Source organism: Vanacampus margaritifer, chromosome 1 (genome assembly GCF_051991255.1).
Source record: "Vanacampus margaritifer isolate UIUO_Vmar chromosome 1, RoL_Vmar_1.0, whole genome shotgun sequence".
In the NCBI taxonomy this organism is placed as follows: domain Eukaryota; kingdom Metazoa; phylum Chordata; class Actinopteri; order Syngnathiformes; family Syngnathidae; genus Vanacampus; species Vanacampus margaritifer.
In genome coordinates this window covers 21,170,331-21,186,687 of record NC_135432.1, presented here as the reverse complement: position 1 = coordinate 21,186,687, position 16,357 = coordinate 21,170,331, and the positions used below count along the sequence as shown (strand labels likewise).

Genomic DNA, 16,357 nt, shown 5'->3' with positions numbered 1-16,357 from the left:
TTAAACCTTCCCGCGCAGAAAACGTCGCATGTTCATGGCGACACAGCAGTGACAGCAACTCACTTCCTGTAACACACGTAACTTCAAAATAAAAGCAACATTGACGCCCGTTTGCATTACGAGCATATTTTCAAGTAACAGTACGAAACTTAATTAAAACAAATACTTCAAAATACCTTTTTAAAAATTCTGCAAAAGTATGGGTCAATTTTACAGTTTTCCCCAATTTTTCCAAAGCATGTTTGAGCTAAACAAACTTCAACATCACGAGTAAATATGGAAAATATATAATCAAAATTAAATGTCTTGAATAACATTTTTTAAAGGAATTGTCAACTGTACAAACGTGATGTCGCCATACTTTTAATGTGAAATGGCACCGAAAGTGAGCTGTCTTTGCTGTCGTCACTAACATGCGACTGCGTTTGCACGTGAAGGGGAGTAGTTGTCACGGTGAGTTTGTTACAATTTCTGCTATTTTTATATTTTTTTGACACAAAAAGCAAACTAAAATAACACTTACAAAGACATTACAGTACAATTATTTAACAAAGAAATGGTTAATCAATGATTTTATAAGCATAAATGCGATCTGCTTTTTCTTCATCGTGCCCATCGTTTCCTTTTCTTTAAAACGTTTTACTTGCATACTGTTACACACATCGCATAACAAAATATTACCGTGATATTCATGGTTGTGTAAAACTAATAGAAGATACTATACGAGCTTAATTTACACTACTATTTTTTGTGTGTTGACATGTTTACATCAATAGTTTTTTGTTATACGTTATAAGTATACGTAGTTACAACTTAAGAGTATTAGTTATCACAATAATAAGGAAAACTACACTAGTAGCTATTGTATATGCCCTATAGATGTGGAGCCGTGCCCTAGTATTAATCAAATATTTTCATTTCTACTAAATAAAGATGGGTAATGGGAAGAAGAAGACTGAGACAGCTGAATTAGATTTAGAAGAAGGGAGGATGATGACAGCTCAACCGGAGGAGGAGGAGGAAAAGACCACATCTGAAGAGGATGATGATAACAAGATTACAACTGAAGAAGAAGAACAGGAGGAGGGGGAGAGGAAGACTACAACTCAAGAAGAAGAGAAGGATGAGGAGGAGGATGGGAAGCTCTCAGCTCAAAAAGAAGAAAAGAGGAAAAAGTTAACTGTAAAAGGGTTGGCAAAGACTTCCTCTTCCTCAGACAGGAAGTGTGTTCCAGGAATTCTGTACCTGGGTCACATCCCTCCCAGGTTCCGACCCAAACATATGAGAAATCTTTTGTCCGTTTACGGCGAGATTGGACGAATCTTCCTGCAACCTGAAGGTATGGCTCAGGAATATATTAAGAGTTTATCCACTAATATGAGTTTATTTGTTAGATTTTTTTTATGCATCGTCATTGTCGAAAGCTTGTCCCGACTGAAAAAGAGAGGAATTCAAAAGCACAGTGTTGAGAACTTTTAATGGCTATGTTGCCAGAGTGACTGCAATCCATTGACCAGTGTGAGGACGCAGGGATTTGAAATGGTAAACTCACGACTATAGCAAAGTCACTCACTTTGGCGTTGAATGTAAACATTCAACTGCAGCTTTGTAACACCTAAGTTTGTCCATTTTGTTGGCGGAGCAAATTCACATTGCTCAACGGAAGGATCTTCAATGGATCTTCTGCCCCATTCAGTCCTCTCGCTCACTTTACTCTAGCCGCTCCATATTTCTTTTCCAAGTGTTTAGTGTTGTCGTAGTCTTCCTCATCTGATGGTGTTGTGTTGCCGGCGGTGCAGATGGCCAGGTGAAGGCGAAGAAGAAGCGCTCGGGCTCCAGGAGGAGCGACTTCACGGAGGGCTGGGTGGAGTTTCGTGACAAACGCGTGGCTAAGCGCGTGGCGGCGTCTCTTCACAACACACCCATGGCGACGCGGAAACGCCAGACCTTCGTGTCCGACCTGTGGTGCATCAAGGTGCGGTGAGCACTCGCTATTCATCCTGGCTAATCTGTAGCTAACAGGAAGTCTTTGTCTCGGCAGTACCTGCACAGGTTCCAGTGGACGCACCTGAGCGAGCGTCTGGCTTACGAGCAGATGGTTCTCCATCAGCGCCTCCGCACCGAAGTGTCGCAGGCCAAGCGCGAAACTAACTTCTACCTGGACAATGTGGACAAGAGCGCTCGCATGGAAAAAGAGAGCAAGAAGCGGAAGATGACGGACGGACAGCAGCACGTGAGTTACCAGCTTGTGTGCATTCTCTCTCGCACTTTTCCCCTTGACCTCAGTCTCTCTCTTTTTTCACTCTTTCCTTGGTTTGATCTTTTCTCTCTCTTTCATCCTCTCTTTAACTCTGCTACTTTTTTCTTAGTCTTTGTTTCTCTTGTTTTCCTCTTTCTCCTTTTTCTTTGTTTTTTCACTCTTAATTTCTTGTCTCTTTTCCACTATTTTTTTGCTTTTTCATTTTCTTCCTTGCTTTTGCTCTCTTTTTCTCTTTATTCAAACAGTTTTGGTTGATCTCTTTTCTCTCTCACTTTCTTTTGCCCTATAGCTGTCTTTTGCTCTTTTTCTTTCACTCTCCTTCTCTCTGTCTTTGCCTCGCTTTCTCTTTTTTTCACTTATTCTTTCTCCACTGTCTCTCTTTCTGTCTATCCCTGGCCTTTTTCCTCATCTTTTCTGTCTCTTTCTGTTCTTTCCATTCTTTTTTCCACCTCTTCTTTTGACCCCTATCTTTCTTTACCCTTTTTGCCTTTTGTTCATGTTTTCCTGTGTCTCTTTCTCCCTCTTTCCATCTCTTTCTCACTGCAAGTCAACCCATAATGCACTACATATTTAAGCCGTTATGTCGTTGTCAGGCGGAAGAGCGAACGTGGGACTTCACACAACGGCAGACAGAGGAGGAGATCCAAACAAAGAAAAAGAAGAAGAATAAAAAGACAATAATGACGATGTTGGACTCTAGCAACCAGAAGCAACAGGACAAGAACCGCCTCCACCAGCTCAAGAGCCAATCAAACGTCTCCTTGTTGGCCAAGATTTTTAACTCCCAACAGCCTTAGCAGCTGGTGAAAGAACAATGGTGTGACATTAAATATACAGAGCAAACAATTGTTTAAGCATGTAATTTAATAATGGTGTTGAAGCTAACAAGCTAACTAGCTAGTTTGGCTGAGTTACCAGCTACAAACAATGACCTGGTATATGAGCCTTAAGATGGATAGCAAGTATATGGAGTAAATGCTCAAATGGCTTGTCATTTGGCATGAGGGGTAGTAACACTAGTGTACCCCCTAATATTCTACAATTTGGGCCGACTACAAGATCTTGTTAATTTTTTTCTCTGACTGACAAACAAATTCAAGCTGCAGTAGGAAGAACAAAGATACAATTATTCAAGCCATATACACTGATTTCTCATTGCTATGGTCGTATAACTTTGTTTACTATTGGTACAGTTTTTGCTCGAGCTGGATCGAGAGCTCAGTTTGCATAAATGTGTAATGATTTTTTTCCCCTCAAAATAATGGATTAGATTAAAGTTGTGTATGAATGCTTTTTGTTCAATTTATTTATAAAAAGTTCACTGTTAGGAGTACAGCACTGGAGACAAGACGATGCGCGCGCACACAAGACATAGGGACTCGGGAGGGGGGAGTGACGTCACTGATGTGCGAAGGAGCAACATGGCGGCAGATTACTGGGAGCAGGAAAAATCCTCCACACTGTCACGCTGAACCGAGCCAAAGACAAGCCGGGCGACGCCGGGACCGGGCCTCCCGGTGAGTAACGCACCGCCGTATTCACGTTAGCTGTACCGGGAGGATGAGAAGGTGGAAGAGGGCAAGATGTTTAGCTTAGCGGCGGCGAGCAACTCGGGGTTCACGCCGCTCCGCCTCCATTTAGAAGACTCGAGGTGCAGCAAATAGACGGGCCCCCACAACCCGTCGAGCCCGGTAGGCGCTTCCTAAACAACAGCATAGTCTTGTCCCAGGAAAGCACCGGGAAGTAAGACGCCACCGTCGCTGGCTAACAGCTAACAACAAGCTGGCTGTGGTTAACATCACTCCCAATATTATATAGTGAGTTAGCCCTTTTGTAGTGCTGTGCGAATATGCCCTGAGCATAAATTACCCCCGTAATGTTTCCACTATGCATTTTGAAAAGGAAGAGAGTAGAGACCTCACTAAGGGCCAAGATTATTGAATATATCCCAGGAGGCATTGCGCCCGTACGCCGATACAGAAAGAAGATTTTCCGTTTCCGCTGGTTTTGAGTTGTGGCGCGAAATTAACTATTACAGCAACACTTCACAACACGGGTGAACATTCATTTGTCAGCATTACATTTCTAGAAAGCCCACATCTTAAAACAAAATGTAATTTATTTGTTCAATATGTATTATGTCGGTGGCACGTAAGCTACGTCGTAATAAGTGCTCAACGCATCTGCGCATGTGTGGAGAGTCTTTGTTTTAAAAATAAAGGCTACCAAATAAAGGAGCGGTCATTGTACTTCTCAAAGCTAAGGTGCTGAAAGACACGTGTATGCCTTAACTGTACACCTTAATTAAAGCTAGCAGACATTGTGAAAAGATTTTAAGCCTTAAGTGACAAAACGATATGTGCACTTTGCGTCATGTTAACTGCTCTCACTGCATTTATCGGCTTGAAAGCTGGAAAAAAAAACACCATTCCATTGCTCCCAATAAGTTCACCCAAAGACAAAAAGAGTAATTGCCGTTGTAAACCTCTGTTCATCCTTTACAATTTCCCGACAGAAAATAATGACTCAGACAGGCGTAAAAGATGGACTAAAATTGTACCTTTTAACAAATTTATTTTGTCAATATCTATATCAATAACGGACAGAGGATACTGTAAGCTAGCTAGCGTACAGCGAAGCTAATGAAGAGACAGAACATGGGATCAGCCCGACAAAAATCGTTTTCTAGTCACTGACTTTTTAAATAAAGAGGAACATTTCCACTTTCCAGTGTGTCTGTGTTAAATTGAGTGTTACACTGACTTTAGATATGTAATGCAACATATTACATGAAACTACGGTGCATTATAAAGAGATTAAAGACATTTCATTATGGTATGTATTGTCAGCACTAAATAGCCCCATTCAAAGCACTGCGCTTCATTCAGAACCTGCTTCTGAGCCCCTTGACCACTCACTGAAGAATGGTTCGTAGTTCCTACCTGACTCTTCCTCACGTCTCGCTGTCGCACCTCGCTCCCAGTGCAGTGCACACATCAAATAAGTCTAAAACATGAACTTTCCAGTGGTTGAAATGATCTTTACCAAGTCACAAAAATGTACCTTTACCTGAGATCTGCAGGTCGCTTATGTTTTTGCGATGCAGTAATTAACAGCGCGCCCAACCAGTGTTCCAAAACTATTTTTCATTTCACTGACGAGTGTGCTATTTAGTTCACTATATCGCTTATTTGGTATCAGGAGGCTGAACTGGGTCTGTGTTTACGTATAATTGTTAGTACTGCATTCACAAATCTGCACATTATCACGCTAAAATGTCAGACTTGATGTGTGCAGGTGCGTCGTCCACGCTGGCTGCCCCACCCCCCTCAGCTTCGCGGCCCCCCCTCATGGAGAGGATGAGGAAGATCAAACGACAGCTGTCACTCACCCTGGGGAGGGGAGGGGCTGGGGGAGGAGATCGGACGCTAAGCGACCACCAAGAAAACACATCTCACAGTGACTCGGGTAAAAATTGCTTGTAACTTGCTGTACACTTTAACCAGAACTATTTGCTTCCTTAACTCATTCACTGCCATTGACGGCTATAGACGTCACAAATTCATTTGAACTATTTCTATTAGTTTAACACTTTTCCCACTTTTGTTAACAAGAGTATGAAAACCTAGAATGTTTTTATTGTATTAGAACAGATATAACATTTGTGATTAATCGTGAGGTAACTAGCGAAGTCATGCAATTAATTATGATAAAAAATTGTAATCGCCTGACGCCGCTAATTTTTAATAATCTTTTCTTTAAAAAAAAAAAGATTAAAAAAAATAAAATAATGAATTTTTTTTTTTTTTAAGAAAAGATTTGTAAAAATTAGGGGCGTAAGGCAATTCATTTTTTTAATCGTAATTAATCTCATGACTTCACTATAAATCACAAATTTTATATCTGCTCTAAATGTACCCCAAAAAAATTCAAGGTTTTCATACTCTTAACAAAAGTGGAAAAAACTGTTAAACTAATAGAAATAGTTCAAATGAATTTGTGACGTCTAAAGCCGTCAATGGCAGTGAATAAGTTAATAAACCAGCAACAACTCAAAATAACACCAACACTTATGCCACATTTCTGCTCCTTTTTTTTCTAGCTTTTACAGCTAACTGTACACACAACATTATTCCACTGTGCCTTACTGCTATTTGCACTGCATAATTTAGTGAAGTTTAATATCTATATTTTTATATTATTTATGTTTCTATTCTAGTTTTGTATTTTTTAGCACACAAACATGACGTTGCACCACAATTTTATTGTATTTGCACCATACAATGACAAAGTCTATTCTTTTTTTTGTTTTGACCTCTCAGAGGCCGGTACGCTTCGTCCTACATCAGGTGGAGTGAAAGTCAGAGGGTCGTCCTCATCAGTTCAGTCTCTTTTCCAGTCGTACAGCCGCCGGCCTCGAGGTCTAGGACGCAGTCTGAGCTCATACTTGAACCACAGCAGCAGACTGGGTAGGACTTCCGCATGCAGCGTTAGGGTTGGATTAATCTTTCTTTGTTTAATCCCCCAAAAAATATCTTATATTTTTTCCCTTTGTTTATAGAAAAATCTAATTACAATTAAATATTTCTCCATTCTCTTTAGGCTAAAAAGGTTTTTTGTTCCCCCCAGCAGTAAAAAACAAAACAAAAACATATTTTCTTGCAAAGCATTATTAGGTCAGCACTTTACTTAAATAAATATTTAAAATGTTATGTTATGTTAATATTATCTATTTCTTTAAATTAAAGTCACTGCAAAAATAATCACTTGAGGTGTCAGAATACAGGTGCTCATCAAAAAAATTGAATATCCTCAAAAAGTTGAATAATTTCTGTAATTCCATTCAAAAAGTCACATTTTCATAGATTATAGATTCAGGGCCCACAACTTAAATGATTTCAAGTATTTGTTTGTTTATTTTTGCATAATTTGGGCTTCTAGCCATTAAAACCCAGTAAAACAGGATTTCCAAAAATTCACCATGCATACTTCCCAGTCTTTTGCATGAAAAAAACGCTGGATGGATGGTATTTTCAAAACAATATGTCAATCTTCAATAGTTGGTTGGATTTACTTTGCCTTAACCACTGCCTCGATGTGCCGTGGCATTGCCTGAGGGTCCCGGAAGCCCAGGCTTTATTGATGCTTGCTGTCTGCTCTTAGTTTTTGGGTCTGGTGGCCCACGTTTTCCTCTCTAATACAGTACTACCGAGAGGAAAATGACTTTTTGAATGGAATTACGGAAATTATTCAACTTTTTGAGGATATTCAAATTTTTTGACGGGCACCTGTAGTTGTCAAAGTGTAAGTCACGGCTGCCCTGTATTCTGTGTTTGGTCACCTGACGGTCGCAATGCAAGCCCGAGGGCACTTTGACGTCAATCCAATTCAATAGCATAGAACATATTGCAAAGAACATTTTTGGCTTGACTTTCCTTTATAAGTGTAGTGACCAAATTGCTAAGTTGGCAACACTGACTGCTTTTGGAAACGAGCTCCTCCCTGTTGTTAGTGTAAAGCAGTGTATGCTAGCGGCTACGTGCTTTGAATTACTGAAGCCGCTAAAAAATATTGACCTGACAAATAAATGAATCAATAAAATGCATAAATCTCCCAGCCCTGTCTCACTTCCTCACCGTGTCTTCTCAACACTCCTTCCTGTCATCCCGTATTTCAAGCAGAGATCGTACACGAGGATGTCAAGATGAGTTCTGACGGTGAAAATGAGCCCACGTCCTCTTCGGACGACGTCCAGAGTCCAGTCCGAGTTCGACTGAGGACCAAGAAGATATCCACTGAGGTGAGTCCCAACATGAATACACACATGTACACACTGACTATCTGTCTGTTTCTTTGTGCCTTCCTCAGGACATCAACAAACGTTTGTCATTGCCTGCGGACATCCGTCTTCCAGACGGCTACCTGGAGAAATGCAACGTGATTGGTCCAGCTCTTTTTGAACAGCCAATTAGCAGACGACTGCGGAGGGTCTCTCTGGTATGTCTGTTATGTTGTGTGACCGTGGATATTTGTGTTTGTGGTCGTTAATCCTCCTGTGTCCTTTTTATGTGCAGTCAGAGATTGGCTTCGGCAAACTGGAGACTTACGTCAAACTAGACAAACTGGGAGAGGTCAGAACTACTACATGTCTGTAGGGATGCACAATAACTGTTTTTTTCCACCGATACCGATAACTTCCTGATACAGATAACCGATAATTTTTTTCTTTGTTTTTTGGGGGGAACTACAAATATATGTTGTTACAGCTTAAAATAATAAAGGGTCATTGAAGGATACATTTGTCAGATGATGCCCATTTTATGAATTATCTGGTTTGACTAAAATGAAATAATCAATTTGGGACTTTTATTTTGAAATACATTTCACGATAGGAGTTTGTAACATCCACAAGACAGCATAGAACACACGGTAACAGCAATCAGGTTTGCACTGTCTTGCAACTATGTAAAAACAAGTTACCCTTTTAGCAACTGGTACGTAATGGTCATATTTTTATTATAACTTTGCTTGTTTTGTTTAGATGACTAATTGTTAAGCCTCATAAATTTGACTTAAGTTGAAAATATTACATGGTGTGATAAATCATCAGTACAGATAATAGTAATTAAAAGAATACACATTTAATGTTTTGTTTTTAAATTTAAAAAAAATATATAACTGCTTGGTCTGAAATCATGATCCGCCAATTCCCCTAAAAAATGTAAATCCCGCTTCTTACTAATATAGCGGGGTCGGAGGATGACAAAGTTGTCAAGCTCTTATGCTTATCAGTAATTGTTACTGGTAATACAATAACCTGCGTTTTGTTGCAACTCCCGCTAGTATTTATTAATGTTTCAACAAATACATCAGTCACAAAATGATTTACGTAGCACTAGTGACGTTTCAACAGTGCACATTGCACGCACATATTTTAAACTAAACACAGGACCCCAAGCATTTTAGTTAATGGCTACTGGCCATTTTGTAGACATTCGGACCGCAATAAAAACATAAGATAAAAAATATGACTCACCTTACAGTAGCTGAACTTGGTAGCGTTTACTATCCATCCATTTTCGGAACCACTTATCCTGACTAGCATCAGCTACTTAGCTAAACGACTGCTCGGCTCGGCTGCATACATTGCTTCGTACGGCAGACATGTCTAAAAATTATGTCGCCCCCCCAATATCGATCCGATAATTATCGTGCATCCCTACATGTCTCACTTATCAGCGTGCATGTCTCTCTATGCCATATCTGTCTTTGATGTGTGTCTAGGGCACCTATGCGACTGTGTACAAAGGCCGTAGTAAGCTGACAGACAACTTGGTGGCTTTGAAGGAAATTCGTCTGGAGCATGAAGAAGGAGCTCCGTGTACAGCTATCAGAGAAGGTGTATTCACATTGTTCAAACAAACAAAAAATTCAGATTTCTAATTTGAATCAAATCTGCCAATAAATGACCCCCCTCCCTAAAAGGGGTTTGTAATTGCGTATAGATGCCACAAAATGGTGGCAAAGCACTTAAAATGGAAGCTATCATAAAGCATCAACACCATTCGAGTCAAGAACCTATGTCACATCGATGATTGTATTCTGTACAAGCAAGACACCTTCACTTGAGGCTCACCAAATATGCACTATGAAATATATAAAAAAAAAAAAACATTTTGGGGAAAAAAAACCTTCAGTGACACTTGCTGTTTGTTTGCGTCAGTGTCTCTGCTGAAGGACCTGAAACATGCCAACATCGTGACGCTTCATGACATCATCCACACACAGAAGTCCCTCACACTGGTCTTTGAGTACCTGGTAAGACACAAACACAAATTTGTGCGAATATTTCCACGTGGTCACATGCCTCAACGAGCCAATTTGTGTGTTTTTAGGACAAAGATTTGAAACAGTACCTGGACGACTGCGGCAACGTCATCCACATGCACAATGTCCAAGTGCGTCATCCTCTTACACATGAGTACACTTTAAACCCGTGGAAGTGTTGACGTGACTGATCTGTATTTTTTGTCTTGCCAGCTTTTCCTCTTTCAGTTACTGCGAGGTTTGGCCTACTGTCATCGCCGGAAAGTTCTCCATCGAGACCTCAAGCCCCAAAACCTGCTCATCAACGAGCGAGGAGAACTCAAACTGGCTGACTTTGGTGAGCAAGGCTTCGTCCTTGACTTTCTGTGTGCGTTTACATGAGCTTTTATCGGTTTTCAATATGGTGTTCCATGGAGGTTCTCCGTGTGGTTGAAGTCTTTGCCCATATGGTTATAGTAGTTCTCCTTGTCATTTTAGTGGGTATTGATAAGGATTCTGGTTCTAGCTGGTCTGTGTGGTTTCCCAAATCATTTTAATGGTTGTCTTTGTTCCTCTAATCGTTCCCTGTGTAGTTCTTGAGGTTGTTCTAGTAGTCTAGGTTTTGTTCATGGGCCTCTAGTAGATTCCCTATGTGGTTGTAAAGTTCACCACAGTAGTTGTATTGGTTGTCCATGTGGTTCTAGTGGTCCTGCGTATGATTGTCCATGTGGTTCTTGTAGTTCTGTTTGTGCTTCTATTCCTTGTCCGCGTGGTTCGAGTTCTCCGTGTGATTTGATGTTGCAGGTCTGGCCCGGGCCAAGTCGATCCCGACCAAGACGTATTCAAACGAGGTGGTAACCCTTTGGTACCGCCCACCAGACATCCTGCTGGGCAGCACCGACTACTCCACACACATTGACATGTGGTTCGTTATCATGACAACACACGTGCCTCTTATCTGTGTGGACCTTTCGCTCACCTGTGTGTGTACTGTGTTTGTAGGGGTGTAGGGTGTATCTTGTACGAGATGACAACAGGTCGGCCATTGTTTCCTGGTTCTACAGTGGAGGAGGAGCTTCACTTCATCTTTAAATTGTTGGGTGAGAATCAAACTTTTGATATGTTTATCAGATGTGACACACATGTTGACAACGTGTGCGTGTGTGTGTCCTCACGCTCACAGGAACGCCAACTGAAGAGAGCTGGCCAGGAATCGGTTCCAACGAGGAATTTGTGGCAGCAAATTATCCTCAGTACCCCCCGGAGAACCTTGGCGATCACACACCCCGGTAACACCACTACCTCATACACAACTGCATTAAAAAAAAAAAAATAATCCGCCGATCGATGGTTTGTAACATGAAAAACTCCAAATTTGGGGCACTCGTAAGTCAATGTAAATACTATTATGACCAGGGCTGGACTGGCACAAATATTCGGCCCTGGCATTTTGACTTAGCCCTGCTGGCTCAGACCGATTCCTGACCACCCTTGGCTACCACATAACGTAGCTCTAGCACTGATTTTTATTGGTTCAGTTTGTTCTCTATATTGTGACTGGATTTGTGGGCTGGTCTCTCGGGATGAAATGGAGGAAAATAATAATTGAATAGCACCCTATCGGCCCCAAAAGACACTGGCCCACCGGGCATCTGCCCTTTATGCCATATGGCCAGTCCAGCCCTGATTATGACTACACAACTTCCATCAGTAAGTGTTGTGTGTTGAAAACATCACAAATGTGCACAATACATTTAAACAGCATGATTATAACTGAGTGTGTTTTGTTTTTAGGCTCAACAGCAATGGCGTCCAATTGTTGTCAAAGTTCTTGCAGGTCCGTGAACGCTTTATGCGCGCACACAAAACGATCATACAAATTGTATTTGTGCGTTACAATATATGAGTGCGTTCATGTTGTGCTATTATTGTGCTTGTCTAGTTTGAAGGAAAGAAAAGGACTTCAGCAGCTGAGGCTATGACTCATTGCTACTTCAGTAACCTTGGAAACAGAGTGTGTGCACTTCCTGACAGTAAGTAGTACACGCTATGCTAATACTGCTAATGCATTTTGTCCTTGGGGCTAACTAGTACACACTGAAAAGGCATCCGTGTATGCTCTCATCTTCGTCCCTCCTCCTCCTCCTCCTGTGCGCAACTGCTCACCCTGCCCCTCTCTGTTCAGTGGAGGAGGAGAGAAAAAAAAAGTTGCTGGCCTCTCCCGTTATCTTCAAACAGACGGCTTGTTTATTGATTTCTGCAAGCAGCCAATCATATTGCAGAAATGAGACTTTTCCTGTTTGGAGTACCCTCAAAAAAGGAAAAATACTCATTACTGGTGACAGCCAACATTAGCGATAATTTGAAACCTTGACTTTTTAAGGTCACGGTAAACCATCAAACCAGTAATTGGCCCATGCCTAGTGACAACTGCAGTGCCCAATAATAGTAACAGTGATACACAAGTGAAGCGAGGATGTCTCACTCTAATGTTTAATTCCAGCGACGTCCATCTTTTCTCTGCCGGAGATTCAACTGGAACGAGAAACAGTGAGATCAACAGATCAAGGTAACACACACGTATGGTACATGTAGCCCTTATTAGGGGTGGGCGATAATCATCGTCATCGGTATTATCGTCAACTTGGCTTTCACGATGTCCAATTTGACATTATTGAGTTTTAATACTATCGCTAAATGGGGGGGGGGGGAAACAACTCATTCGATTGGCTGAAAAGTAGGAGAAAGTGATGAAAGTTGTCATTTGGCGAATCAGCGTGCATAGACGGAAGAGGAGGAAGTGATACGTGTTCATTCTGCAAATCAGCGGGCAGGATTCAATCACGTGACTCGGTGGCGCCAGCCGTGAGGAAAACGGGAGAAGTGTTTACAAGGGACAACATGGAATTTAAGTCTCGTATTAGTGACTAATAAACTTAGCCAGACTTAAGTCCACGTCGCTAGCCTGGAAATTATTTGGGGTTGACAAGACCAAAATAATATCGTAACGTGTGCCGAAAAACGCTCGCCGTGAAAAGCACTTCTGTTCCAACACGGAGCATATGGAGGATTACGTGACTTAGAGACTCCACAAGTACGACTACCGCTAAAGATAAGATAAGTAAAGCAGCCGAAAACAATCAGAAAAGCCTCACTGCATTGAGCTAACACACACTGTCATTGACAAAGCAAGTCAACATTGGCAATGCCTCACAAACGCCACCGTTATGCAAGCCAATAAAAGTTGACCGGATGTTCCAATCCATATTGGCTTAATATTCAGTTTCTACACTCTTGTACTGCGCATCATAGCTAGTAATTGGCTGTGGTGCACCAGTACTTAGTGCAGATTAAAATGTGATGATGTAAATGGGTGAATGTGAGGCAAAGCACTTTGGACACAATATGGTGTAGTTAAAGGCGCTATATAAAAAGTAGTCCATTAATCATTGACCAGATCTGTTATTATGAAATAATAAAATACATTTAACTGTCAAAGATTTAGGAAAATCAATGAAAACACCTCATATAGCTTGGAAATAATAATAAAGCTTTCATTGTTAAATGTTGCCATAAAATATTGTTGAAAGAAAATTTATTGAGCATATTAAAATATAAACAAAGAGCTGTTCAAAAACGCTGTTAATAATTATTCTGTGAAGCGAGTGCAGATTTACAAGATTTTTTTTCTTTCTGTAGAATATCGTCAAAATATCGTTGCCGAGTTTTGGTTAAAAATATCGACTTACTTTATCTCTATATACTGTGGAACCTCACTTCTACATCTAAAAGCCTAAACCTTGAGTTTGAGCAAAATGTTGGGGAAATATATGCCTTAAAAATCAGTCTTCCTCAACCCTTACTCTGCCGTATTACGTTCCCCTTCATCTGACCATTAGCGTGGATTTTAAACATAGAAAGGCTAAAACATGCCTTGTGAAAATTAAACTGCACAAAAAAAACTAGCCACCAGAGGGTGCTAGAACTGCACACATTTTTGAACAGATGTGCTGCTTTTAATATCGTGACATGACGACGACGATATTGTGGCAATTTTAATATCGCAATATCACGATATTGCCGTTATCGTTACATCCCTAGTACACAACGCCAAGTTACATAAATGACTCCACTTTCACATGCTGTTAAGACGTTTCTCTATTGAAATGAAGGAATTCAAGTCGTGTTTTTTCCCCCCCGCTTCCAACAGTAAACAATCTGAGCAGGAGGCGGAGTCTCCTCTTCTGACATGGTCGGTGACGCAAAGGTTTGCATGCAGACGCCACAGTGAATGAACCACCAATCGGGAGACAGGACATTGTTTCCATGGCAACAGGTCGTCTTCCATTTTTATGAACATCACATCTGCTCTGAGGTCAGTTTAAGGCTCCGGTTGCCTCATTGATGACATCATATGGTGTTGGAGTGATTGGCCACGGCTGGAGCGGAATTGTTTGCACAGGAAGAGTAACGGGAAATGATGCGTTCTTCCGGAAGTCATGTTTGTGCGTGCGACTGTTGAGCAACGTTTGTGTTTATTACTGTAAATAATCTCATGATACGCTTGTCTGTCCAGTTCATTAGGGACGCCTAAAAGCACTCTTTGGTGCGCTTGGCTTCTGTCATCACGGCAACTAAAGTTCACACCGCCAGCCGCAAATCCAACAAAGTGTGGACAAACCCAGTTTGATTTGTCTTCAGTGGATATTTGGCTTAGGACATATCACGAGAAAAAGGTTTTAGCTCAAAGGGCACGTTTTATTAGGTGTCCATATGGCTGAACAAACCACATTAACACAAAATGTCTCAGGCAACAACCCTGTCAAAGTTTCCATGCTAATCTTTAATTCTGGCAATTTTTCCTTCGTGTGCCACAACTTCTAACAGAAAGCCATTAGACGGCAGTTTCTGGGTAACATGCAAAATGTTCCACATGATCATGAACATGGAACATGCATGATCAAAATGAGTCATTTTATCAATTAACTTGGAAAACCTTGTTTAAAAAACAAAAACAAAAAAACTGATTTGGTATTTAACCACTTATTACATACTTTAGTGGAGCACGTGCCCAAATCACATGCATCCAATTGGCCACTTGTATTCAAACCTCACATAATGGGTGGGCAGGCATTCCCGACACAAGACATGGAAGTGTCACTTTTGGCATAATGCGAACACTGAAGATCCCACGTGGCTGCGGCGTGAACAGGTTTGAATTTAGAGTTGCCGTTTAAGCTTCTTGATGAGGGCTGGGCAAATTTTTGTGTTCAAGAGCCACATGTTAAAGTGTATGTAAAATAGTTTATTTTAATAAGAAAACTACCAATTCATTCTCATTTTTTTTCATTTTATTATTCACAGTTCATGTCAATGCTATGAATTCACCAATTATTAAATGAAGTAAAAAAAATGTAAAGTGTATATGTACAATTAACTAATATTATATTGTCAGCAATAAATATCTGATTTACTGAGATAAAAAAATGAGTAAATAGATTTTAGTAAGAATTAAATGTATAAAATGAATATTTTTGGACTGTTGATTTATGTAAATGCTTGTAGGCCGGAATGAAGAACTACCTTGTACTGTATATACTTTGCCCAATCCTCTTCCAGAATCTTAATTAGGCGTCCCTAATTAACCGACTCCAAGGCATTTTAATTTTAACGCCATCACACGTCCCCGATTGGCTGGTGTCAGCAAGTCAACTCTGTCTCTGTCTCTCAAACGGTCCAATCAGCTCGCAGAATGTCCGACACCAACACTAGATTGCTGTGTTTCTAATGTTATGATTACGGTTATTTATATGGACTTGTAGCTTCAGGAAATGGGCTGTGTTTCATCGGTGCTGATCAGAAGGAATACTTTCGCTCATGCTGAAAAAGATTTGACTTCACACACGAAATGTGAATGCCACATGGGCTGAGCCAACTTGATCATGTGACTGTTGAATGTAGTATTGTTGGCTGAGTTTACATTTTCATTTGTTATTGAGAAAAGCAGAGAAAACAGAATTGTTGGCCAACTTTTTTTCATTTGCACAAGAAGGGAAACCTTTTATTTTGCAGTCTCCTGCCATATTTTTACTCCTGTCGAGGATTTTTGATTTCATGTTTTTCAGAGCCGATTCTGTTTTCTCTGCGTCTTCGGTAAATGACACCAAAGCTCTCTGCAATATAGCGCAATGCATGATGGGACTCGTCGTCGTTCTTCCAGCGTCTTCTTCTCGTGTTGTACTCGCAATATATTTACACCACCAAATATTAAAAGTTTTTATTTATTCTCAA

The 16,357-nt window shown here is 40.7% G+C and overlaps 3 protein-coding genes across 4 annotated transcripts in view; 2 read left to right on the top strand and 1 right to left on the bottom strand.

Moving 5' to 3' along the window:
* rad51c (RAD51 paralog C) overlaps positions 1-7,915 on the bottom strand; it is a 10,228-nt gene extending 2,313 nt beyond the window's left edge. Inside the window, exon 1 of one of the 2 annotated variants that reach the window (XM_077582643.1) lies at positions 7,897-7,915. The gene's annotated coding sequence lies outside the window, so the exon portion shown is untranslated. Of the gene's footprint in view, positions 1-6; positions 64-7,896 lie in introns of those variants that run through there. The other variant, XM_077582634.1, reaches the window with a different exon arrangement.
* abt1 (activator of basal transcription 1) lies at positions 369-3,553 on the top strand. The gene is made up of 5 exons (XM_077582655.1): positions 369-453; positions 934-1,339; positions 1,800-1,975; positions 2,042-2,233; positions 2,854-3,553. The coding sequence occupies exons 2-5, from the start codon at positions 934-936 to the stop codon at positions 3,055-3,057; spliced, it is 978 nt and encodes a 325-aa protein (XP_077438781.1). The 5' UTR covers positions 369-453; the 3' UTR covers positions 3,058-3,553.
* On the top strand, positions 3,622-16,357 carry LOC144061808 (cyclin-dependent kinase 16-like). Its single transcript, XM_077582608.1, has 17 exons — positions 3,622-3,777; positions 5,558-5,728; positions 6,583-6,729; positions 7,942-8,060; positions 8,129-8,257; positions 8,335-8,391; positions 9,545-9,659; positions 9,984-10,078; positions 10,156-10,218; positions 10,301-10,424; positions 10,871-10,991; positions 11,069-11,166; positions 11,250-11,355; positions 11,861-11,903; positions 12,009-12,099; positions 12,570-12,635; positions 14,277-16,357. The coding sequence occupies exons 2-17, from the start codon at positions 5,611-5,613 to the stop codon at positions 14,312-14,314; spliced, it is 1,530 nt and encodes a 509-aa protein (XP_077438734.1). The 5' UTR covers positions 3,622-3,777; positions 5,558-5,610; the 3' UTR covers positions 14,315-16,357.

What these genes read in the sequence shown, in the direction of transcription:
- abt1 (XM_077582655.1), top strand. Translation starts at nt 934, where the DNA reads ATGGGTAATGGGAAGAAGAAGACTGAGACAGCTGAATTAGATTTAGAA. An exon ending in AATCTTCCTGCAACCTGAAG is followed by an intron (nt 1,340 to 1,799) that starts GTATGGCTCAGG and finishes CCGGCGGTGCAG; the next exon opens with ATGGCCAGGTGAAGGCGAAG. An exon ending in TGACGGACGGACAGCAGCAC is followed by an intron (nt 2,234 to 2,853) that starts GTGAGTTACCAG and finishes TGTCGTTGTCAG; the next exon opens with GCGGAAGAGCGAACGTGGGA.
- LOC144061808 (XM_077582608.1), top strand. Translation starts at nt 5,611, where the DNA reads ATGGAGAGGATGAGGAAGATCAAACGACAGCTGTCACTCACCCTGGGG. An exon ending in CACATCTCACAGTGACTCGG is followed by an intron (nt 5,729 to 6,582) that starts GTAAAAATTGCT and finishes TTGACCTCTCAG; the next exon opens with AGGCCGGTACGCTTCGTCCT. An exon ending in CTTCATCTTTAAATTGTTGG is followed by an intron (nt 11,167 to 11,249) that starts GTGAGAATCAAA and finishes TCACGCTCACAG; the next exon opens with GAACGCCAACTGAAGAGAGC.